The 27,162-nt window shown below is 40.6% G+C and overlaps 1 protein-coding gene across 4 annotated transcripts in view; it reads right to left on the bottom strand.

Moving 5' to 3' along the window:
* The window catches only part of NBAS (NBAS subunit of NRZ tethering complex), a 338,668-nt gene that overhangs the window by 304,609 nt on the left and 6,897 nt on the right, over positions 1-27,162 (bottom strand). For all 4 annotated transcript variants that reach the window (XM_075923472.1, XM_075923475.1, XM_075923474.1 and 1 more), the window contains exons 4-9: positions 23,675-23,752; positions 22,614-22,661; positions 20,533-20,576; positions 18,846-18,979; positions 16,751-16,884; positions 16,554-16,652 (exon numbers count right to left, since the gene is read on the bottom strand). In XM_075923472.1, the coding sequence (XP_075779587.1) occupies positions 16,554-16,652; positions 16,751-16,884; positions 18,846-18,979; positions 20,533-20,576; positions 22,614-22,661; positions 23,675-23,752 (537 nt within the window). The remainder of the gene's footprint in view (positions 1-16,553; positions 16,653-16,750; positions 16,885-18,845; positions 18,980-20,532; positions 20,577-22,613; positions 22,662-23,674; positions 23,753-27,162) is intronic.

The raw sequence follows: 27,162 nt of genomic DNA, 5'->3' as shown, positions 1-27,162 counted from the left end.
AATTTAAATATTATCTACATTAATTTGGGCTAATCAACCAACATTGAGATTACAAACTAGAATTAGATTACAAACTAGAAAGAACATGTCTTTATTTTATTGTTAACTAGTAGTCTAAAAACCTTTCAGATTCAGCATCATGATAATTCTCCACAGCCTTGGAATGGAACATGATCTTCTAGTTACTGCTTGTAACATTAAAATTCTTATTCATCCACTGATTTTTTTTAGATAAACTTCTGTTTCACATGCAAGAATCTAATCACAATGGATGCTCTGTACCGCCTTTCCTATTGTGAGGAGTCTGGAATAAATACAGTTATAGATAAATATTTTTGCAATATAAAATGTATGTAGTAGCAACGTTTGGTAGCCATGTCTAGTGTTAAGTATTTGTTTATTGTTGTATTGTGCTGCTTCTGTTTTTGCCAATGATTATGTCATTTATGAAATTAGAAAAATAAGGGTTGCCCCACTAAAAACAGAATGGGACATCAGAAGTGATCCTTTGCTTGAGTGTTTCAATTAAGTCACAGTTTACACACAGCTCCCAAAAGACTGTCAGAATTTAGTTGTTAATTGAAGTCACCTGCATGAATCTGCAGTCTCATCACTGAAAGGGTAATTCTCTTCTTTATATTATATACTTTATTTTCTACTTTACTTTCCCTTTCAAGGGCTAAAATTGAAATTATTCAAATATTTTGTTTATAACACATTTTAGGCGCATACTGTCTAAATAAAAGTTTGGTATAAATGCATGTGAAAGCACTTTGAACATGCAGCATTTTTATTTGTAAAATGAGCACTTAATACAACACATAACAGAAACATGGTATTTAACCATTTTTGCCTCCTTCCAAGAAGCAACAAGAAGCCATATTCTTCCATCATAAGTACTGGTTAAAATTAGGGATGTTAGATATCGTGCAACTGAATAGTCATGTAACTGCATGAAATCTTAATGGTTACGTGATTATTCGATAGTCCCCAGAAGCGGAGCCAGCACGCAGCGCACTCCCAGCTCCACTCCTAGGGAACCCCCTCTACCTCATACTGCTGCCTCTATAGCAGGGGGCCCTCTGATACAGAGGGAGCAGCGCGGAGTGGCAGGGTCTTCCCGGGAGTGGGGCCTGGAGTGCCTGTACATGGGGTATGAGCTCCCAGCAGACAAAGGCTAGTCCACGGCAACAGCCTCCGTCCTCAGGGAGCTCAGATCCCCAGCAGACAGGGGCTGCTGCCACAGACCAGCCTCTGTCCATGGCAAACCTGGGTCATCACGGACAGATGCTGCTTCATGGCAACCTCCCCTGCCCCCTCTGATGGGGAGGGCAGGCTGCACTGCCTCCCCTCGTTGTAAGAGGCAGCAAGGGGTGGGGCAGGTGGGTCTGCCAATTGGGCATGCGTAGGTAGCCTGCCTGAAAGCCAGAATCCCACATTTATCGGCTCTAGCCTGCCCGCCCCCATGCTCTGTGCTGCTGCCTCTCTATTAAAGGCAGCAGCACGGGGAGTAACCGGGGAGGAAGGGGAGTTCATGGGGAGCCAGCTTAAAACCAGTTCCTCACAAGCACCAGCTCCCGCTCCCCCTGTCCTTGCTGCCTCTGATACAGAGGAGGGGGGAGTGCATATAGTTGACAACATTCACCAATAAGCCTAGGCTTGCTGGTTAATCACCTGGTCGACTATACATTGACATCCCTAGTTAAAATGGAAAAAGAAACAGAAGGACTTTGCATCATGCCTGAAAGTCAGCTTCTCGCTATATCAGAGCAATGAGGAAAGTCATTAAGCCTCTTTTGAGGATGCCTTGCCACAATCGCTTTAACATTTACACATACTGTTAGCATGAGCACTTCAAATGACCTTGATTGCTACAACAGCTTGTGGAGTGAAACAAATTTTCAGAAAGCCAACATCAAGTGAGATGTAATAATTTAGGGCCCTCTCCAGTGAAAAAAAACTTCCTTTGAATTCCATAGAAGTTTGATCAAGCCATTTTAAATTAAAAAAAAAAAAATCAATACCCTCAATAGCACTTGGACTCAAATGAAGCCCTTGGATAACTACTTAAACTATATCACGACAATGGGGAATAAAGAGAAAAGAAAAAGGAAATTCCACAGAAGTATGTGAGTGCACAATGTTCTTCTAACAGGGTTCTTGTAGTTTTTGCTTTGTTTTTGATATTTAAGATTTGGATGGTGTTATTTTTCCTACTTCTCAGGGCTTTGGGGATGGGGATTGAATATAGTTTCATAATTTGTTTAAGGAAAAACAAACCCAAATTCTATTGTTTACTACTGCAATGATCTTCCCCATCAGGATCATGAACATATCTGTGAACAGAGTCAGTTAACAGTGAAGTTTCAAAGGGAGTATCTCCAGATACATACTCTGTGATTTGAAGAAACAAGACGAGAGCGAGAGAGCGAGAGTGTGCCTGTGTGTGTGTAAAAATAAATAAAAGCTGAGCCATATGTCCCTGTGTATGTCCTTGGAGCCTTTTTTAAATGCTACTTACATTCCTAGTGAAGACAGAGATTACACGCACACACATACAAAGAGAGCACAAATGGAAGAAAAGGGATGTTGAATACATTTCAACTGATACTCTATTTTAACAGTGCCATTAAAACTGTGATTAATTACAATTAATTTTTTTTTTTTTACCAGAGATTAATTTTTTTAGTTAATTAGATGAAATAACTGTGACTGACAGCACAAGTTATTAACCAAATATAGTTGATAAAATAATAATATTTCGTCAGTCATTTTGTTGTGAAAATCTACTATCTGTTTAAGAGAGAGAGTGTGTCTGTCTCTTTGTTTAGGAACTCCTCCTAAATGGAAGGGCTAGGACCACCAAAATCAGAATATTGCTTCTTATCATAACTTAAAGCAAGGTATGGGTTTGGTTGTGCCAGGAAAATGGGATGTGCTGGAATGAAAAAATAGACAACCACATAGAAAAGAGACAGAAACACCAAACAAGTGAAAGAGCACCCTGCCGGGACTGCCCAAAACCCTAAGCCTCCACCCCCTGGGCACTCTTTCAGGAGGGTGAGGAAGGCTAAAGCTTCCATCCCGCATTTCCATGGGAACGTTGCTAGCTGTTGCCCTTTGTCAGGGAATGTGGGGAAAGTGCACAGTTTGTTATATTTCTCATTCTGGCTGGGGAGTGCAAGGTGCAGATAAGTGTGGACCTGCCTAAAATGGGGAACATAAGAATATAAAAACGGTCATACTGGATCACACCAAGGTCTATCTTGCCCAGTATCCTGTCTGCTGACAGCGGCCAATGCAAGATGTCCAAGAGGAAGTAAACAGAACAGGTAATCATCAAGTGATTCCAGGCTCTGAAACAGAGGCTAGGGACACCATTCCTACCCATCCTGGCTAATAAATACTGATGGACCTAATCTCCATGAATTTATCTAGTTCTTTTTTGACCCCTGTTAAAGTCCTGGTCTTCACAGCATCCTCTGGCAAGGAGTTACACAGGTTGACTATGTGCTGAATGAAGAAAAAATTCCTTTTGTTTTAAACCACATAGTCCTCCTATGGCTAGGCTCCCTGGAGATGCAGCAGCCATGGAGAGGAGCTTCTCACCTGGCCCCAAGCTGCTGCTGTGAGAGAGGGCTGGGATGGTCTTCTCTTCCAAAACTTCAGTCCTACCCCAGAGAAATAATTTAATTGAAGCATATACAATTAAGCACCTGAGCAATGCTGGGCTGGAACATTGTGTCCACAATTCAAGAAGAATGTTGATAAATTGGAGAGAGTTCAGAAGAGAACCATCAGAATGGTTAAAATTAGAATAATCCCTATAACGATAAACTAAATAGACTTAGCTATTTGAGTCTCACAAAGACAAAGTTAAGGGATGAGTTGATTGCAGTCTGTATTTAAGAAAAGACTACTGAATCTACTGGTGAGACATAACATGATTCAATGGCTGGAAACTGAAGCTGACAAATAAGGTAGGGATGTTAAATATTGAGTAACTGACTAGTCGAATAGTCAATGCATTTTGCAGCGACTATTCGATTAATCGATAGGGCTCCTCCTCCTTGCCTTTCAAAGGCGAAAGCGCCACATTGAGCCCGGGATCAGCTGGGGACTCCCCTGCTGACCTCGGGCTCAATGCAGTGAGGAGCCTAGCATCAGGCTCCTAATGGCATTTCAAAGCAGCAGTGCCACATGGAGCCTAGGATCAGCTGAGGACTCCCCCGCTGACCCCAGGTTCCACACGGTGATGCCGCTTTGAAACACCTCATGCAGCCTAAAATGAAGCCCAAGGTCTGGCCCCAAGCTCCAGTCCCAGGCTCCACGCAGAGATGCCACTTTGAAGCAGCCACCATGCCCCACCTTGCTGCCTCTTTCTGACAGACACAGCAAGTGGGGGAAGCAACTGACGACTAGCTTGTCAACTATCCGATAAGCATTTACTAGTCGACTATCCAATAAGCCATTCACATCCATAAAATAAGATATAAATTTTTTAATGGTGAGAATAATTATAAGAACAATCTGCCAATGGTCCTGCTGAATTCTCTATCACTGACCATTTTTAAATCAACATAGGCTACTATACCTTTTAGAAAAACAGCCAAGGAATTATTTTGAGGAAGTTCTATGACCTGTGCTATAGAGGAGGCCAAACGAGATGGTCATGCAGTCCTTTCTGGCCTTCAGATCTAGGAATCATTAGTTACTACATCCAGGAAAGTGAGCAGCCATATTCTGCTCCAATTGCAAGTCTCTAGTGGTCTCTATAATGGAGTAGAAGTGTCTGCTGTGCAATACTTTAATTTAAAAAAAAAAAGTATAACACATCATTTTGACAAGACTCCAAAAATGCATCTGCTTTCCTTTTAAGACATTTATGACGTTTGTGCATTTACCTTACCACAAATACCTAAAAGCTTAGATCAAAGTTAATATGAAATCCAGTACCTAATCAAAATATTGCTACTTTAATGGTGCAGAGAAACAGATTTTTCTATGAATAAGTAATGCTTCTCATTATGCAGTGAATTATATGAAGGGATTTTCACCAGTGAATTGTCAAATTATTGATCAACATTCCCTTGCACAGATCCAGATGGATATGGCTCTGCAATGTTCATAAAAACTAAAGAACACTCGAGTTACAGGCTCCACCTCCAAATAACATGATAGCAATGTGCGAAGACTGCTTGAAGAAAGCCATTTATCTAGCAATTACATACAGAAAATCTCCATTTAAAACTAGTTTAAACTATTTGGGTTTTTAAAATTGACACCAATAATTTGTTGGGATTTACACACACAAATACTTACTTTGTTCTAGTCAATTGAGTTAGTCTCCTGCAAAAGATACTCAGCATTGGAACTTTCTCCTAATGGAACTCGCGAGTTAAAAGCATGATGTTCAGCATCATATTTAAGTGGAAGTTAAAAATACAACTAAGGAAAGCAGAATTTCAGCCCCCAAAATTTGTATTAGGAAGCAGTTATTCTGGCACTCTTTCCAGAGGCTGACCCAGACCCCAAGAGCCAGTCTCAGGAGCCAACAGGGAAGAGCAGCAGCATGGGAGGAGAGAGAATACAGTCTAGGCACACTGCCTCTACTCCACTGCCCATTTTTCTCTGGAAGCTGCATCACAAAATTTGCAAGCTGCTCCTGTGTGGACTCGCTCTCCCAAAGACCAATTTGTGCCAGGAGTCTAACCAGCAAGCGGTTCCCTAAAAAGCACAGACCAGAATGGCTTTTCTTCAGCCCTCTAACATCAGCTGATGTAAGATGCTGCTAATGTATGAAAGAAATGATTATTCAGAAAAAAGTCTGGAGAGGTCACTGGAGGGACAATGGGGAGTTGTCAGTTAGATCAGGGCGGGCAAGATATAGCCTGCAGATGGGATCCAGGACACTGCTTTAAGTGGATGGCTGCTCCCTGTCGCTCTCTGCTCCAGAAGGAGGGAGAGGCTTTGTGCGCTGCCCCCAGCCAACTCTCTCAGCTCCCGTTGACCGGCGAGTGGGAGCGAAGAGATTTTTCTGGGAGGCAGGGGCAGCACACCAAGTCTCTCCATCTTCCCGGCACCCAGACCAGAGAGCCACAGGGAGCAATCAGTCATTTTGAGCAGCCTGGGAGTGCAGAAGGCAAGGAGCCTACCTCGGGAGCCTGTGGGGCTGCAGGTTATGAGCCACCTAAGGTAACTACCTCCCAGCCAGAGCCTGCCTCTGGAATTGCAGCCCCTCCCTTCCCCAGGCCATCATCCAAACTTTCCAGACCTTCTATGCCCTCCTATATCCCTTCCCAAGGCCAGAAACTTTTCCTGCACCTGTACTCCCTCCTCGATCCTTCATCCCATTCCCCTGACCCAGATCATCACCCAAACTCTCTGTACACACACACCCCCAGGTCACAACTCCCTCCCAGTACCTGCACCCTTTTCTATACCCTTCCCCACACCAGAATCCTATCCTGCACCAATACCCCCACCCAAACTTTACACTAGGGATGTAAAATCCCGGTTAATCAGTTGACCAGTTAAACACTGCATTTAACTAGTTAACCAATTAACCAGGAAGTAGGTGGGAAAGCTCTGCAGGGGAGAGGGTGTGCTCTGGCCAGGCTAGGACCGCTGTAGGGCCAGGCTGGACCTCTCCCGCCTGCAGCACCTTGGGCCGGGTCCGCTGCATGCGGGGGTGCTCTAACTGGCCTTGAGTACCACCCATCAGTGGCAGACCCTGCAAGGCTGGAGTAGCCCTCTGTCCGCAGCAGGCGAGGGGCTGCTCCAGCCCACTGGCTAACCATAACCAGTAAGCACCATCCTTTACCCCAAGCCTGTGCCCTAAATCATAACCCCCTCCTCCACTCAAACGCCCTCTCAGACCACACACACATCCTTAGACATCCCCTACAACCAACTGCCTTCTGCACCCAACCTTCATTCCAGACACACATACCCTCTGTAGAAAAGTGTGGCCCTTGACCACTTAAAAAATCTTGGTGTGGCCCACCATCAAAAATTATTGCCCACCCCGAGTTAGATGGTAGAGGGTACAAAATAACTGGACTTTTTCTCTCACACACATAAGAAACATACCACAGTTCTGGGCATTATATAAATAAAGGATATTAAAAACTCTAAAAATATTAATTCATCTAGAAATAGAGAAAAAGAGAAACCTGCAGCTCAAGGGTCTGTGGTCATGGAGGAAAGTGCAATACTGATCTCTCTTCCCTCCTGCTACTCAGTGGTCCCTGCTGAGCATATGCTCCTGAATACAGGACAGGAGCTCCCCAATTTAGAAAGCTCATATTAAGGATGGGTTTTTTTGTTTATTCTTATACTGCCAAAACTGTCTAGAGGATGGAAATAGTGATTTTCAAAAAAGTCTACCGCTCAGATTTCAAAGAACATGCAAAAAGCACATTTCCAGTCAACTTTAAAGGCCTGCTGCAAACAGGGGAAGTAGTAGAGGGCCTCAAAAAAAGATCTCAAACTTAAAATAAAATTTTGGCAAATCTAAATATAGCAGTCATTACCAACTCCCTGCTAGAAAAATTATAATCTGTTATCATATGAGAAATTGAACTAGAGACAAGCAAGATTATCAGATTCTGCAATATGTTCAGCATGAAAACTTCTCATTCATTCTAATGGCACTGATCAGGGTGAACAAATACAAAGCTAGGAAATCAGGTGGTCTGAAATTCTAACCCTAGTGCTGACCTCATCTCACTGTGGACTTTTGACGCCTTCCTGTATAAATTTCCCTGGCTTTAAAATGGATACAATACATATCCATCTATATCTCACAGGGGCTATGGAAAAGATTATTTAAAGATCTACTTATGTATTTAACACTGTTTTGGGTGCCACTCATCCCAAGTGTCTCCTTGGCAGAGCGTGTGTGTAGGACTGAAGGATGAAATTGCCCTTTCAATGAATTATATCTACTAATGTGATGTTATACTAACTGATAACATCACATGGTCATCAAGTGCCCTGGGGTAGTGGGGCAGGACAGGATCTATGGACTAAAACACATTAAAAGATGGGTGCAAAACTATAGAATTGGGTCTTTCGGTTCTACAGTCATCCTCCAGCAGCACCAGTGCACACCAATATGACCTGGCTCCCCTCCTCATGTCTAGACCACCTGGCCAGCAGAACAGCACAAACTGAGGCTGGTAATTATACCCAATCTGTAGAACTGTGCGTTTAAGTGTGTATGTGTATGGTGGGTAATTTTAGTAGCAAGGGCCAGTAAACAAATTCTGTCTTCACCATAAACACAGCATATCACCTTATCCCCCAAATAAGATACTGCTAATTCTATTTCTACAAGTGTAACATATGTACCTGCACTTTCTCTCTGCCTTGCAGTGCGTCTTCAGTGACTTAACCCTCCAGCCAAGTCTTAGACATTCTGTATGTGAAATAAAAAGCAAACTCTTCTGGTCAACAGTGAACCTCTCAGTGCTTTCTGTAATATCTCCATCTGCAGCTCTATCCTTGGAATCCAGCAGCACATTTAGCAGTACAGGCAGTCCCCGGGTTACGTCAGTCCGACTTAAGTCGGACCCCTAGTTACGAACGGGGGGGACCCCGATAGTGCGGGATGCCTCCCCCACTGTCGCCGCGTCTGGCAGCGCGGGGGACGCTTTCCCCCCAGCAGACCAGGGAGACGCGGAGCTAGCGCTCCCCACCCAGCAGACCAGGGAGACGCGGAGCTAGCGCCCCCCACCCAGCAGACCAGGGAGACGCGGAGCTAGCGCCCCCCACCCAGCAGACCAGGGAGACGCGGAGCTAGCGCCCCCCACCCAGCAGACCAGGGAGACGCGGAGCTAGCGCCCCCCACCCAGCAGACCAGGGAGACGCGGAGCTAGCGCCCCCCACCCAGCAGACCAGGGAGACGCGGAGTGGCTTTTCTCGCCGCGGAGGATGCGGGCGGCGGTCCCGCCGCCCACGTCCTCCGCAGCGAGAAAAGCCACTCCGCGTCTCCCTGGTCTGCTGGGGGAGGGAGCGCAACTAGTGCGCTCCCCCCCCCCAGCAGACCAGGCTTTTCTCGCTGCAGAGGATGCGGCGCTGGGACCGCCAAGACGCACTGCGACCGCCGAGACGTGCCGCGGTCCCGCCACCCGCGTCCTCCGTGGCGAGAAAAGCCGCTCCACGTCTCCCTGGTGTGCTGGGGGCGAGCGGGGGAGGGCGCAGCTATTGGGTCCCTCTCCCCCAGCAGATCAGGCTTTTCTTGCCAACGCCGGGGGTACAGCAGCTAGGGGGCTGCCGGGTTGGTCCCACAGCGCCGAGGTGCAGCACTACTGGACCAACCCAGCAGCTCCCCAGCTGCTCTGCCCCAGCAGTTCCCAAGTCAGCCGCTGCTGAAACTGATCAGCGGCTGATTCCAGGAAGCCCCAGGCAAAGCAGCTCTGCCTCAGGCTTCCTGTAGTCAGCCGCTGGTCAGTTTCAGCAGCGGCTGAATCGGGGACACCTGGGATACAATATGTACCAGTTCCGACTTACCTACAAATTCAACTTAAGAACAAACCTACAGTCCCTCTCTTGTACGTAACCCGGGGACTGCCTGTATTCTGGCTCCAACTGTCTCTCAGCCCATTCTGAGCTCTCTCAATTTGGCCCTGCAGTGCCCAGAGTTTCCTCCCTAGAAGAAATATCTTCACCCTCTCAGTCTCTTTGGACTCTGGTCTCCCGCTGGGCAACTACAGTTTACTTCCCTTTCTAGGGGTGCCTTGAATTTCAGACCATCAGGGGTGCCTGATAAACAAGTGATACTTGCAAACTCAGATAGAGCCACAACAAAATGTGTACATGTTTAATATCAGCTCTCATTTACAAAGCCAAACAAAAAAAATCACTAAATTAAAGTAGGAACATCTCAATGATGTCAAAGTCCTAAAATTCTATTACAATTGACACCACTCTGTTGACAGAGGTAAGTAATAGCCCAACTGTGGTAGAAGGACCCAGTGAAAAATAGTGAACATTAGTAGCAGCAGAAGCTCTACTCTGCTTGAACTAGGTTTTAAACACTCCATCCAATTATATCGTTTCCTGGGATTTGGGGAAAAAGATCACCACATACAGTGCAAGACATTTATAATTTAAAAGTTTCTTCTCAGAATAGATGGAACTCAGTGGCAGCTGGAATGAAGCTGCCATATCATGTTAGACAAAAAACCTTCTCCCAAGACAAAAGACCTTCTCTCCCAGGATTGAAAAAAAATTCATCATGGCAACATACTTAAAATTTTAAAAAGCTCTTCATAGAGACAGCAAAATGAAACAGCAGGAGCAGAAGCTATTAAAATCAACAGATTCTACTGCTACCAAAAGAACCTTAAAGCTCTTATGAGAACCGTAGAAAAGTCCTAGATATATTTACAAATTATTAATTTCTTTCCAGAGCTGGACAGAAGACTCAAAATAATAAAAAAGTTGACAAGTGCCTGAGGCTGCCAAAAATCAAAATCATTTGAGTCAAATGTACTTAGCTTTATATATGCAGTGCTTTGGTAGCCATGTAGGTCCCAGGACATTAGAGAAACAAGATGAGTGAGGAAATAACTTTAATCAAAGCAACTTCTGTTGATGGGACAGGCAAGCTTTTCAGCTTATATAGAGCTCTTCTTCAAATCACCTGCATTATGCTTTTACCTACTCCAGGTATTCCTATTTCTTTCTCTCATTCTCCGAAAACAAATTGCCAACTCCGTCATTCTTTCCCCATTTGCTCTTTCAACATGAATTGGATAGGACTCTCATAAAATTACACTACAAATATAATAAATGAGAAACAAAGTTTATAAATTCAGAAGAGAGCAGATATCTGTTCTTACTGAAATAACCCAAGGCATACAATTTTACTTAATGATCTAACCCAACAGCTAGGCTGTGTCTAGTTTACAGCTCTCTCTCGACAGAGAGATGTAGATTAGGCACGTCGAAATTGCTAATGAAGCCGGGATTCAAATATCCCACGCTTCATTAGCATAAACATGGCCGCCACTTTTTTTCAAAATGGAGCTTTCGAAAAAACAGCAGTCTAGACACGGATTGTCGAAAATAAACCCTTTTTCAACAGATCCTGTAAACCTCTTTTTAGGAATACAGGATCTGTTGAAAAACGGTTTATTTTTAATAGATCCACTTAAAAGTAAGTATTAAAAAAAAAGCTCAGTTTCGAAAAAAGTGGCAGCCATATTTATGCTAATGAAGCACGGGATATTTAAATCCCGGCTTCATTAGCAATTTCAATGTCCCTAATCTACATCTCTCTGATGACAGATTCTACTAGATTGAACTAGACATTAGAGCAGGGATAGGGAACGTAAAACCTGGGGTCCGCTTGCCTGGATCTAGCCTTGAGGCTCCGAGCTCCACCTCATAGCAGAGCACTCAGGCATGCTGCCTGCCTGTTGCAGCACTGGAGACAAGGCTCTCAGAAGCAGAGACCTGCTACCTTATTCCTTGTAAGAAGTGCACAAAGAAACATTTGTCAGCAGCAACTGGCCACTTTGAGTGGTGTGAAGCCACCATGGCATGCAGGCAGCCTACCCGCCTGAGTGCCCCTCCAGCTGTGAACCACCTATAGTACGCGCTTCCTGGATAGGGCCACAGCCTGCACTTTCCATACCCAAACACAGTGCTACAGGTCAGAACCACCTCCTACACCCAAACTCCATCTCAGACCCTACACCCCCACTCCATGTGGCCCATGACCACTTACCAAAATTCTTGAAGTGACCCCCTGTAAAACTATTGCCCATCCTGTATTAGAGCATATCTTAAAAGTAAGTATATTGTGTTTCTCCAAGATTTAACAAAAATATATATACCTGAGCAGATCTAAAGCTAAGTGTTGCAAAGGGAAAATGGATTTTCTGCCAGCTCATCTTGTTGGCAGGCCAACCCTGGCAGGGTACCTGTTCTTATATTACACTCGAAACTGTAGAGTCTGAACACGTCCCAGAAGTACATCACTTAAGGTGGCTAACAATTGTCATTTTCTGAGAAAAATGCCTGAGAAAATTCTGTGAGGGTTTTATATATTTTATGTCAGCTGTACTATGTGCTTTTATTTTTGACTTAGACATCAAAGCAATACTTTGCACTCAGAAAGGAAGGTGGTGAGACTTGCTCCTGCAGTAGCTCACTCTACAGTCTGACACGAGTCTCTGAGGAAAGCAGTATCTCCTGCAAAGTTTAGCTTTACCCTTTCAACCTATAGCTCCATAACAGCTAAGGAATGGCAGTACTGACCAAGCACTGTGCTGAAGCTTCAAGTGGTCTTTGAGAAGGGGGACAATTAGGTTTACCGACATCTGGGAAGCCACAGGTGTAGGTATTGTTTTGTTATCCATGAAGCACTCAAGAATTTGTAAACCTCCTCTCTCTCTTCCCCTTGCGAGACGCTGATGGAGTAACTTCAAAATCTGAGGGATGGATTTTAATTCCTCTGTTTGCACCCAACCCATTTTGGCAACGAGTTACATTACAGTACTCAACTTCAAACCTGGACATCACACTAAACAACAGACAAGTTTAATGTGTCTGCTACTATTATCAGCAGTGAAACTTGAAGGCTTACGCTATTCACTTAGCTGTTTTAAATTGAACTCAACTATACAGTATTGCATCAGTCTGTATGTATTTTTTTGTAATTACTGCATCTTGATTCTTAAAAATTGTTTTAAAATGAAAGTACAGACTCTTAAGTGAACTTCAGTTTTGTAGCAAAGTTACAGGGCTATATGATTATATTACACGTATGCCAATGAATTAACCAGTCTGATTTCTCTCTCACTCACTCTGACTGACACACACACACACACACACACACACACACACACACACACACACACACACACACACACAAAATGAAAAGCAGAAAGACAACAAACAGTAAGTAGAACAGTGGCATGTAAATTGGACATTTCAAGTTCTTACCATTTCAATAAAGTAAAGCATTTACATAGGTCCACAATTAGGCAAATTTTAATCCAGCTGTCCCCATTTAAATTCTTACCTTTTGGACAATAAGAATAACTCCAATAAAGGGCTTTGCTTATGAATCTTAAGCTCTCTGGTGTCAGGAATCTAAAATTTTATGTCGCCCAGACTGAATACAATATCAAGAGGAACAGAGGATTTGCCCATCCACAGGGTCAAAGCGGTATCTGTTCCACAACCTTCATCCACTGAATCACAAAATCTTTTGAACACTGATTTTTTTTAATACTACTGAACACCAGTTCTTCCATCTGTTCAAGATTTAATAAGGTACTGTTATTGTGAATTTAGGTCCACAGCTAAATGCTGATAACTTTGAAGACTTTTTCTAGGAGTAAGTAAAGTACATTTTTCTTTTTATGCGAGAAATTCACTTATCCATAGAACAGAAGGTATTTATGTAACATATACAATTGATAAAAATTATTTCTTCATATTTCCTATTAAGGCAGCCATAAATTGCTAATCCTCTGACTACTGAACATTTCTAACAAAAGGAAACTGATTACAGTCTGCTACTTTTATTTATTTTACTTATAAGTATAACAGTCAGACAAAAGACTTTGACCAATCCCATTGGAATAAGGAACACTTTTTAGGCAATAAGCATTTTATTTACCTCTAATTTTTCCATGCATAGTTTTGACAAGATTGCTTTGTGTACAAATAATTGCATGAGTCACAGCTCTACTACTCAACTGTCAAGTGCATCAATTGATTTTTATAAGAAATTCTGTAGCAGCTAACATACCTAGTATGTATGAAAAAAACAAATGAAACAGCCAAGAATGGCCAAGTAACATTGGATCAATCACACACATGAACTATAAGCTAGTGCATTACCCAACATTCTTCACAGTACAGTAAAATTAATTCTGAAGGTTTAATCAAGTCTCATCCACAAAGCTGGCAGCAGGAAAGATGGCCTTTTTAAAGATTTGGGAGCAAACACAGTAAATGTCAAGAGTTAATACGCTTGGCCTGAATGAGGCCCCGTGCAGCCAGGTGCTGTGCAAGTTTCTCCATGCAGCCCTGCCAAAGCTTTTTAACTCTGATCTATAACACCCTACAACTCTGAAGGAGGCTGTCAGTTGTGCTGAATTTGAATCCTGCCAAGTTACGTGATGTAAACAAATGGAGTGAAAAGATGACTAAAATGCTTCACTTCAGACCAAAGCCAGGACTAACCTGCTAAATCAGTTAATTTCAAGATGTAAGTCTCCTACTTAAAAGACTGTAAACTAGAAGGACCAATGCTCTCCTTGCTAAGGAAAAAGCTGTTTGCTGGGTGGTAAGCATGGCCATCTCACTGAGCATGCATAATCAGAGTAGAAGCTCCCAACTCTGCCGGTGGACGAGAAAACATGCTTAACTTCATCTCAGAAAACTATACCTCCAGTTCTGGCAGTCTTAAATGGAAATAGTGTCAGTTCTCATAGCAGAAATTCCACCTTCCAAAACCAAAGATTAGGCTCTCATTCTTAGACACTGAGACTAAAGAAAAACTGAAAAGAAAGCTAGCGTTTTTTTAAAGAGATTAATTCAAGGAGGAAATATTTGTTTTAGAGGAAACAAGAGTACTGAATAATTAAAAGTAACTTTGAAAAAAAACAGGAAAAAACCAGTCTTTCAAGTCCACTATCTGTGCCTGACACATTACAAAATAAAACATAGAAAAGCTTTGAATATCAGCGCCTGATAGTTCTATTCATGTAGTTGAAAAAATTCAAATACAAAGAAAAACTATGCATGAAAATTTTAAAAAATCGTGTTTCAAACTATATAGTGTGTACATTTTGCATGAATCTAATATTACCCAAACAATGAAGAATAGAGCATGATCTCCTCATTCTAAGGTTATAGCCTTAATTTGATGCTTGAATTCCTCTCAACATTTCTGGCATTTGGGATAATACTGTTTCATTTATGGAACAGTAGATTTTTCACATCTGCAAGTGTCCCTACATCCCCTCCCATGAACAAAACTTTGTCAAAACAGACTGTCAACCTGGAGTAGTAAACAAAAAAACCCAAACACCTACTTTGGATAACTTAAATGGATTTAGTGTTTTCACCCCCAACAAATTCCAGAGTCATTGACCCACAAACATAGTCATTTTGAAACAGAGAATTTATCACAAATCATTTAAAAACTGGCACTGCTGGATTAATAGGGCCAACTTTGATCACACACCATGATGTTTTACGTTGGAATAAACCCATTGACTTCAATGGATTATTCCTGATTTACACCTATATAAACAAGAGAATAAAACTCACTATAATGTGAGCTTCTGTTGACCAAACCTATGCAGCAGAATGCATATTATTTCATTTCTTTGGTACGGATTAAGGATGTTAAGAGTTGGGTAACTGACTAATCATGTAGTTGATACAATTTTTATCGACTATACAATTAGTCAATAAGGGAAGATGCTCAGTCCCAGCTCGCACCGGGTCTGGGACCTACCCCTACTGCACCTCTGCAGCTTAAATGAAGTAGGAGCCGGGCGAGCCTAGGCTTATTGGGTAGTCAACTATTCGCTTACATCCCTAGTACAGATCAACCAAAAAGTTACAGTACTATAAATAACTAATGTGTGGTTAGGGATATTTGATGCAATAATAGAGGACTTCATCGGTCAAGTTCAGTAGTTTATGTATTTCACAATTACAGTATAACTTTACAGTCTTCTAAAAGCCATTTCTCATATAAGCCAATGTTAGAAAGACTCTGTTCTCAGAGTGTTTAACCAACACTGGTTTGGAAGTATTAAGTAATGCCACAGACTTTGTACATAAACAAAATTGCATCAGAGAAAACAGACTTCAACAAATTAAAATTCAAATTGGAACAATCAACAAGGGCTCAAATGTTGACTAGCCACTCAGAGGCAACAGTATAAGCCAGATTCTAATGTAATGTGAAAAATACTTTATGATTAGCCTAACACTGAATACTTAATTTCTTCTAATAAATAACTAATCACCACATAGAAGGAGATTTTGGTTGGAAGTACAGAAGAATGGAGAGAAAGTATATCCAATTTATATGCATGGGAAAGCAGGAAATTATAGCTTTGTATGCTAAACTCCATTTTAATAAAAACTCCATGAGACACCTAAAAGCCTGATCATAATGAGAAGACTCTTGTTGACTTTAAGACCATGCCCTAATAAAGCAGAATTATAAATTCAGATCCTGATCCAGAAAATATGCATGCAAACTGTTCCAAATATGTAAACTGAGTTCACAAATTTGTAGGACAGAAGCCACAATGACCATCAAGTTCCCCTAACTTTCCCACACATTCCAAAGAGAAATGCATTCTTGCAGTTGTGCTCTGCATCATGAACTACAAGTAAAATAGCACCATCCACCCAGAGATCATTGACAGTTATAGAAAGTAAGTCAACAACAGATATTCCTGAGAACCATTGTGTGAATGCATATAACTATACGCAGTGCTCTTAGGTATTTATCACTGCAATGATTGTTCACATTTTATTCAGTCTGATCAAATGCTTACCTGTGCCCAGAATGATAAACCACTGCAGTTATTCCATAAGCATAATGGCTGCTGAAGTTGAAACTATGACTCTCTTGGAAGCTTTGGTTTGTTCCAACACTAGACCAGAAAAAAAAAAATACACGGTTTATATGTTATAGAAAAAAGGTACTTTCTTTGTTCTGAAATGTACCATAAGTGTCTGTGTTTATGTTTACCTTACTAGGTAACTTTTCAGTTCTCCACGGTAATTGATGACTAGCAGTTCGGCTGACCACTGGACACTTGCTTTATATTCTAGAAAGATCAATCCAGCAATAGCGTAGCTCAAATCTCCTGGAAAACTGGTTGTCTTTTACCAAACAACCCAAAAAGATACACATTTAGAGGCAAAAAACACAAGAAAGCAATTAAGCTCAACTAATAAAAATAATTAATACATTGCATTAGTTCCAGAGGAAAATGAGTTTGCCCTTCACAATACTAAAGAAAAAGTAGTCACGTTAACACAAAAGATGCTTAGACAATATATTAGAGAGATTAAAAGATATCCAAAATGTTAGCTCATCATAACTTATCCTTCAACTGTGAAAGATTTACTGATTTTAATTCTGAAATTGTTATTAGCTTGCCACAAATAGCATTATGTTTCCTCAAATAAAAAGATCATTTTGTTCAGATCCCTACAACACTAAACTTCGGATTTTGATCAAATAGGAACAGAAGCTGCACAGTGATATATCTGATGAGTACTTTCATGAGAGAAAAAAATGGAAGTTCAAATTCTACTGTAGGTAGTGATGTTGACAATCTTCCCTAGGATCTGATGCCTCAGCAAGGTGGTAGACCTTTTACATCTGCACTTGAAAGGGAATCCTCTGAACTGTCATTCATGTTAAAATTCGACACTCTCCAAAGAGGACTGAACAAACACTTGAACTATCTTAAGCAAAATGCAGGACAATGTAGCACTGTAAAGACTAACAAGATGGTTTATTAGATGATGAGCTTTCGTGGGCCAGACCCACTTCCTCAGATCAAATAATGGAAGAAAACAGTCACAACCATATATACCAAAGGATACAATTTAAAAAAAATGAACACACATGAAAAGGACAAATCACATTACAGAACAGAAGGGGGATGTGGGGGAGAGGGGGAAGGAAGGTGAATGCCAGTGAGTTAATGATATTAGAGGTGGGGAAGGGGAAATGTCTGTGAGTTAATAGTATTAGAGGTTATAATTGGGGAAGCTATCTTTGTAATGTGTAAGATAGTTGGGGTCTTTATTAAGTCCGGTGTGGAGGGTGTCGAATTTTAGCATGAATGCCAGTTCAGAGGATTCCCTTTCAAGTGCAGATTTGAATGTCTTCTGAAGTAGGATGCAGGTTAGCAGGTCATTAAGACTGTGTCCTTTCTGGTTGAAATGACAAGAAACTGTTTTCTCTTTGTGATCTTGTCTGATATCTGTTTTGTGGGCATTAATCCTTTGGCGAAGTGTCTGAGATGTTTGTCCAATGTACATAGCAGACGGACACTTTCGGCACATGATAGCATAGATTATATTTCTGGATGCGCAGGAATATGTGTTCTTGATCTTATAACTCACTTGGTTAGGTCCAATAATGGTATCAGCAGAATGAATATGTGGACCTAACCAAGTGAGTTATAAGATCAAGAACACATATTATATCATTAACTAATATCATTAACTCACTGGCATTCACCTTCCTTCCCCCTCTCCCCCACATCCCCCTTCTGTTCTGTAATGTGATTTGTCCTTTTCATGTGTGTTCATTTTTTTTAAATTGTATCCTTTGGTATATATGGTTGTGACTGTTTTCTTCCATTATTTGATCTGAGGAAGTGGGTCTGGCCCACGAAAGCTCATCATCTAATAAACCATCTTGTTAGTCTTTAAAGTGCTACATTGTCCTGCATTTTGCTTCAAGGTGGTAGAGGCCACCAAAACCTGTCGGATCTGCCATATTTTTGGATTAAAGTAAAAATAAAGATTTGGATAGCTGTAGGCTTTAAAGAGACATTGATATTCTTAGCAAGAATAGCAAGCAGGAATAATGTATTTTCTTCATTTGATACTTGTAGTTCAGTTGTAATTAGTCATGAAGAATGCCTCATACTAACTACTGCTATTTTTGTAAAAGGAACAGGCTTTGTAAGATAAGTACTTATACTCGAATACGCTGCTATTAAATCTCTGCAGAGAAGTGAGTTGAGGCAGTCATTTCTGTGCAAACCAGTTATAAAGGGGTCTACTGTAAAAAAACTTTTTTAAATAAAGAGGATAAATACCGGAGAAATGACAAAAAGCTCACTGCCCATCAGGTCAAACACTCTCACAGTTCCAGTGCTTTCCGAATAGGCAAGCAATGTGCAGTCATGACTCCATGCCACCCGTCTCCACTGTGCGTTAGGGTCTTTTGGAACTACAGAGAAGGAAAACATAATGGGGATTCATCAAAAAAAATATTGCGGTGGTTTCAATGGTTACATAATAAACTATACTCAACTGTTTCATCTATGAAACTTTTAAAGTTTGAATTAGGACAACACAAAGTTTTGTTAGATTAAAGTAATTAATCTTATTGTAACTTATCTACAGTAAAGGAAAATCTTGGTACTAGGAGTCTGAATTTCCTAACTTTTGTACAATAAAAAGGCCATTCTTAACACAGCATCAATGTATGCTTGCATATGTGTGAATCATTTTAACAGCTTAAAAATAGAGTGGTGCAAAAAACTTAGAGAGAGAAAACACAAACTCTACCTCAAATTCCTTTATCACACATATAACAACTTATAATTTTGTATAGCGGTATAAAGAACATAATGAGTTCAATCATAGTGTGCAATTATTATTGTCCAGCAACAATAACTAAACATCTTACCTCCTGAAAAAAAACATCCACTGGGATCAAAGAGTAAAAAGAAAATGGCAGCCTATTCTATTATCTAATGGCTAGACTGAAAATTTAAATTAGCAGAAGAGAGAGACTGATTAGCTTGATATGTACAGTAGAAGCCAAATATAGCTCCTTTCATTTCCAACACTATAGCATTACCCTATTGAAGTGGATCTCAAAAGTCCAAGGATTGCAGCCCAGGTGGGAGCATATAAACTGAGCTCTGTTGCCTGGGTTGAAGCTGAAGCCTGAGTCCCTGTTGCTCAGAGCTTAAGTCCTTTAGCTTTGGCCCCAGCCAGTGGGGTTCAGCTTGCGGCCGAGGGTCCAGCCAGTCTAATGCCAGCCCTGGTAACCCCATTAAACAGGATTGTGACCTATGCTGGGGTCTGACCCACAATCTGATGACTGCTGCTCAAGTGAATACTGTAATAAGTTTTTGGAAGCTTATTCGAATATTCCATCTGTCCTACTATCCTATAGCATTGACATGGGTTTTTGTAAGCAATAGCTCCTTTCTTAAGACTCAAAAGATGTCACAGTTGGACAGGGCATTTAAACACAATGGGTAACCTTTTCAAAAGCACCTTAATGAGTTTCAGAAGTGAGTTAGGAACCTAAGTCTCACTGAAAGTCAATGAGATTTAAGTGCTTCTGAAAAATTTCCCCAGCATGGCAAAAGGAAACTAGACAAACAGGATAAAGACTCTATATAAGAGTTATGGAATCATTAAAAAAATTGAAATGAACCACTCATTTCAGCTCTTCTTATTAGCTTTTAACTGGACTTTGGTAGAGGACAGTTGAACCACTGATATTTGTGTACACACCAAGATAACCCAGATACTTGTATACAAACTAGCGTCTGTAGACTGTCTACTTTTTTGATATTCACCGTAAGACCTCAGCATGACCTGTAAATTCTACCCTCCCCACATCAGGAAGGAAAAAGTGGGGGAAGGGAAAGCAAAAAGGTATCAATGATATTAAAGATATTTCCTTAAAGGGCCTATGAATAATCTCTCAAACGCAATGAGCAAAACTTCCTTGCCATAAAAAAAGTTTGCTATTTTGCATACCTTGACATTTTCCAACAATTGATCCGAAGTCATCTTTTGCAGACCTGAAAATCATGAACACATGTAATTAACTGAATTTGCATGAAGAAAACTGACATACTTCAGCATTTATAATATTAGCATTTATTAAAAATACTCCATTTATTCTCTAGCATAATTAGAGAATTTGTACATAGTTAATTTACTTTATATTAGGACAGACAATTGATTCCATCCTCAGACTGAAAAGGTGGCTTAAAATATATTTCAGGATCTCTTTCTTTCCAATCCATAGACAAAGCTCCTCAAAAGAAGTGGAAGCATCTATTCCACCAGATTGTATCAGTAACTGACAATAGCTCGAAACAAACAACAAATGGTCTGATAGTACTTTATAGACTAACAAAACATGTAGATGGTATCATGAACTTTCGTGGGCACAGCACATGATACCATCTACATGTTTTGGTAGCCTATGAAGTGCTTTCAGACCATTTGTTGTTTTTTTCTGTACAGACTAACTCGGCTACCCCCTGAAGCTTCTGACAATAGCTCGGTATTCTTTAAGGCTAGTATTTCAGAAACAGTGTAAGAATTCATCCAGTTAGAGACACGCAGTACAAATATCAACCTTATATTCTAGGAAGTTTGACATTTATGACGCTCTTTTTTATTTTCATCAAAGTTTTCATATATTTTCTTTTTACATATAGAAAGATTGATATTTCTGAAGCAAGCAAATTCTCTCAGTCTTTATTAGTTCTCTAGATAAGTGGAGTGTTTTGCTAATGAACTCAGAAATGAAGGTGGATTGGTTGGCTTTTTAGAGGAGAGAAAAGTAAAAAATCTCCACATCATTTTACTCAAATCATTATTATTCATATAGCATTATTAGTTTGCAAGGCACTTGACAGATAAGTAAAATGACAGCTCCTTGCCAAAATCCAGTAAGATGCCAAACACCACTTTCTCCTCCCCCAGTGTCTCTTCAGTGGGAGACGAGGGCATTCAGCACCTCAGAAGTTGAAAGACAGAGATTACTTAAAGGGCAAACAATGAAAAACAAAGGCAAGATGGAGACACAAAGGAGAACAGAAGCTTAGTGAAGTTCATCCACCTTGCTCATTTCTCTTTAGATATGCATTTTTTTAAAATGTAGTTTTTGTGTTTATGGCTTGTGTCACAAATAAAGCAGAGAATGTAAAGCTGCTGTTTTTAAAGTTAATAGGTTCAAGAGCATTTTTCTAGACCATTTCCCAAATTCTGATGGCTAAAATATAAACAAAATTACCTTTAAAATATAATTTACTAGAAGTTTTACGCAGCACTGACTGTGCCCTTAACACAATTAATTTTTATGTTTTAGAAAATAAATCATTGCTCTCCATTAAATCATTGCTCTCCATTGGAGCTTGGGAGGAGGGGTTCAGTATGCAGGCCTTCCCAGGAAAGAGAGGACTAAGCCAGCCCTCTGTCACTGCAGCAGTTTCAGGCCAGGGGAGAAGTGCCTCTTCATGGCTACTACAGCTCCAGCACGCACAGCCAGAGGAAACATACATGTCTCCCTAGCTGGGGCAGGTCCAGGTTTATCCTCCCACTGAGCTCCCCAGCCAGGGTAAGGAATGCAGCAAACTGTGCACTTTACCATCATTCCCTAATGCAGGGAAACAGTCAGCAATGTTCCCTTATGAATCGCAGGGATGGGTGGCCGGAGGGAGAGCTTCAGACTTCTAGTCCTACTGAAAAAGCACCTAGGGAGAGGGAGGCTCAGGGCTGGGGCAGTCTCAGATGGAAAAGGTGTGTCCCCAAACAGCCCCTTTCTCCTGACTGGTGATTCTCTCTCTTTTCTGTAGAGTTTTCTAAAAAGCAATCCTATTCCAAGCACATTCCATTTTCTTGGCACACTCAAACTCCTATCTCATAAGAGGAAGCTGTATACCGAATTTGGTGATCCTAATTCTTTCCATTTAGGAGGAGTTCTTGAACAAACACAAGATGGACAGACAAACTGTCTCAAAATACATAACAGATAAATCTCTACCTCCATTTTCTTAAAATATTCCATGAAATTGGTAGTAAAATGATAGATAATACCGAATTACCTGATTTCTACACACTGGTCCTGGACAACTGCCAACAGTTTACCATTACTAAAAAGGGGAGAAAAACATTTCCATGTGAAAATTCAATTACAATAAAAACTTGCTTTTTTGAAACATGGGTCACACTACTAGTTATCACTTTCCAAACTCGGCTTTAAATTCTGCCTTACATTCCAAGTGAAAAATAATTGGGTAATGACGATTATTAGAACATACTAATCCTCATTATGTAAGTTAGCATAGTTAGTAGACTCCATATCACGCAGTGCTATTAATGTATCATTTTTATTAGCCCTAAATGCACAAACTATTTTAAAAAATCTAAAATTATTTTCCCAAGAGAGTACAAGGTCAAACACTGCTGAAGGACAATGTTAAAGGCAGAAATGTTTGCAATTCTTCTACCTACTTAAAAAAAAAAAGTTATCGCAATGTCAACTGATCACTACTGGGCCAGGAAAGAAATTCCTATCTTGCCTCAAAAGATACAGCATTGCACAATTATGTTATTGAGGGAAGAGGTCCCCTCTTCTGAAGAATCAGGAACAGACCATTACTGTTGGTGAGATACCATATGATACTATGTTTGAGACACACAGTAAAACGCCTCGAGTAAAATTATTACAAACTAATATCAGGCCATGCAAACCTCAACCAGGTATGCGTATTAGATTTAACAATTGCAAAACAGCTATTTTCAACCCCAGAATTTTTCCACACATTACAGGCCAGATCTAGAAGTTACTGAGCAGATCCTGAAAACTACATTACACTCACCACACACTTGAATAGAACCTGATGACACAGCATTTTGCAGGTTCTAGACCATTAATAAAGCAAGCCTTGTCAAGTTATCCAATAAATTCTCAATCGAAGATTTATCCTACTCACCATCTTGGTGGGCAAATAGAGCTCACTTTCATGGGTGAGGAGGAGGAGTAAAGCCTTCATGCAGTTACAAACACAGCAAACCAAACTTTGAAAATCCCAGTATATGAAACAATGTGTGATTCAAACAACAACAACAAAACACACAGAAAGAAAAATGATACTCCTCTTACCTTGCAAGAACTAGATGCCAGTTGATCTGCTTAGTAACCAGACGAACAAGCCCAGCAGGGAGGGAAAACTTTGCAGGACTAAAATGTAAAGTATTTTTAAATTAGAATCTTTGGAAATGTTTGTTTTTAAACAAAAAAAACACATACATTTTGAAATCTTAAAAAAAAAATTCCATAACATACACAAATAAAGGCTCCTAAGCCTTCAAATGGTTCAGTGCAAATTGACTTAAATGCCTGCTTGGAGTCCAATGGCTTCAATACGCAATATATTGGTGTAAACGTTCCACCTTGTCAGATCCAAAACCATAATCGAGACAAAGGTGCACACTTTGTTAGAAAAAGTACATACAAACTTAATTGTGTTTAATCTAGTACTATTTGAAAGAAACATCATGCCATTTAAATGGTATCAGAGGGATCCAGACAATCAGAGATATTAGAAAAATAAAAAATGTAGAATGACTCAATGACAAACGAAATATTGAAATGATTTTAAATAATAAAACTTACAGTTTAAGATGGTCACATATGATATCCTAATTGGAGAGCTTTCTAGAACTTTTAACTTTAAACACATTATACTGAATTGTAAACTAAGATAAGCAATGACATGACAGTCTAGTGGAAACAGTAGCTCCGCCAATATGGAGTCTTTTATATTTTTCTTTATTTCTTGAAACAGAACCTAAGCTTACATTTTTATTTTGTGTTATTGTACACGTTTATCAGAACAATTATTACTATGTGTTTTATGAAACATGTATTCCTTCCCTTCAACCCCTCTGCCATTCCCAGTTACTAATAGGAAAAGTTGTTATTTTACACTTCTGAAAAAACTTGATTACAATTTTCAAGTGGACACATATAATCCTTAAATAAGTGACTAGTTCCTTTTCTGAATGTTGGAATACTGTAAAAGCCAAAAGCAAGTTACATAAGCATGAACTAATTCAGGATATAGCTCTGTTTGTTTCAAGTTTTGTATACAAAACAAAAATATTCTGCACTTTTAGATAGAACACTTTGGATGACAAACACAGCTAAGATACATACATAAGTATTATTCCCTTTTACATATGTGAAAAATAAACTATGAAGAGGCTCAACAAATCACTTTACAAGTCAGTAGCACAGGGCACAATCATAGAATATCTAGGGCCCTAACAAATTCACAGCCATGAAAAACGCATCACAGACCATAAAAACTGGTCTTTATAAGCTTTTACCCTATAGTGGTATTTCTCTTCTTTTTTTTTTAAAGTACCCCTTTTTTTTAAAAAAAAAAAAAATCTAAGTACCTCCAGTACCTCCAGTTTTCAGACAATTTTTTTTTCCACCATTGCAACACATTTGTTTAAACAACTTAAATGTAGTTGGGCAGGCGATTAAATTTTTGGGTGTAAAAAGTGTAAAAGGAATAAGGGATCTTCTGGAAAAGGTTTTATTTTCTGAAAGATCCCGTTTAGACTGGCGCTTTTCTCCGGCAAAGCCCCAAGCTGGAAAAAAGCGGCAGCCATGTTCATGCAAATGCCACGGGGGATATTTAAATCCCCACGGCATTTGCAATTCCAACTTGTCTCATTAGCATCCCTTTTCCAGAAAAGGGTGCCAATGTAGACACAGCCTAGGAGTATGTCTAGACTACAGTGTTTTTGTGAAAAAAGTGGCCTTTTTTTTCCCAATAAAAAAACTTTTCCTGCATCTAGACTGCCGCCACGTTCTTTTGAAATGAAATCGAATGAACACGGCGGTTTTTTCAACTGTGGTAAACCTCATTTTACGAGGAAGAATGCCTTCTTTCAAAAAAAAAAAAAAAAAAGGCGTTTTTGAATGCAAACAGGGCTTTTTTAAAAGACAGCATCCAGACTTCCTGGGTGCTGTCTTCCGAAAAAGCGGCTTGCTTTTTCGAAAGAAGTGGTTGCAGTCTAGACACTCTCTTTTGAAAGAGGCTTGTAGTCTAGACGTACCCTTAATGTCGCAGAACTCAGAAGGGAGGGAGTAGAGGCAAGGAAAGAAGCTACAGTAAATTTCCGATAATCCAGGCTATGAGGGGTCTGGGGTAGGGTGGGGGGAGAATGTCACCCCAGACCCCTCATAGCCCCCCCCTTCTGATAGTCCGGCTCTGCCCCAGGCGTCCCAATTCAGCCACTTCTGGTCAGTTTCAGCAGCAGCTGAATAGGGACACCTGGGGCAGAGCAGCTGGGGTGCTGCCGGGTTGGTCCCGCAGCCCCGAGGGGCAGCGGTACGGGACCAACCCGGCAGCACCCCAGCTGCTCTGCCCCCGGCTTCCCTGATTCAACTGCTGGTCAGTTTCAGCAGCAGCTGAATCAGGGAACCCGGGCGCAGAGCAGCTTCAATTGTCCGGCTACCCCGAGCACTTCTGGGTTTCCTGATGGTGCCGGACCATCAGGAGTGCCGGAGCATTGGATGCCAGACTAATAAAGTTTTACTGTATATACAAATTCAACCAAGAAGTTGAATACATCTCATAGCACAGATAGCATGAAGTCCAGAGAGTGTGGAAGTTCAAGGAAAAGAAAACCATTTGAGCTGAAAGAAAAACATTATTGTCCATCAAATCATACAGACGTATGGCCCTCAAACCAGAGAAACAAAAGTTTCCACATCCATTAAAACAATGTCCTGCAAAATCTCAGAATGACTGGCATAATTGACAGGGTCACTTATCTGGTAGATCATCAGGTTCTTCCCAAGTGTATCAAGGGACTAGCACACATAGAAGTCAACCATTCCCATGGGGTTAGAGATGCTACAGCTTTTCATAATTAAACTTCTGATCACAGTCCTCTTTACACAGAATCTTGCACTTGCTATTAACAAGAATAAGATGACCATCCACTTTCCCTTCCAATTCCTTACCTTTGGGGTCACAGCAGGAATGGTATGCCTCATTTTGAGGAGTGGGGAGCCAGTTTTCTCTGCCGATTTTATAAACAAGAATATATTCATCCAAGTGTCAACACATGGAAAAAGACCTCTGCACCCACAGAGCCAGTAATAAAAATCCACCTATACTGTTCATGACTCAGCACTTTGATATGGTGTCAGAGAGATAAACATGGAACCTTACAACTAGAGCCCTGCGCAGATACAAAACTGGCATCTGCAAAAATGACCTACAGATATCCACATTAACAGATATGGATACCCACAGATATAAAGCAGAAGTCTGCAGATTTGCATGGCTCTACTTACAATGCCATTTAGTTGTTTACAGAATCACTTTTTAGTGCAGAAGCTCATTTTAGCTGCTAAATTCTGATCTCTTACTCTTGTTGGCAACTTCAACAAGTCCCATTAATTGGGTTCAATAGAACAGCAATTTTCAAGAGAAGCTGGATTAAGTTTGGAGGGAGGGATACCTTTACTAGCATGGCAAAAAAAATAACCTACTAAAGTAAAAATGTTTAGATGAAGAATAATATTTGGCAAACATTTGATGTTCTTGTTTCTAACTTCAAACC

Source organism: Pelodiscus sinensis, chromosome 3 (assembly GCF_049634645.1).
Source record: "Pelodiscus sinensis isolate JC-2024 chromosome 3, ASM4963464v1, whole genome shotgun sequence".
Classification (NCBI taxonomy): Eukaryota; Metazoa; Chordata; order Testudines; family Trionychidae; genus Pelodiscus; species Pelodiscus sinensis.
The sequence above is the reverse complement of the archived record's forward strand: the minus strand, read 5'-3'. Positions and strand labels throughout refer to the sequence as shown.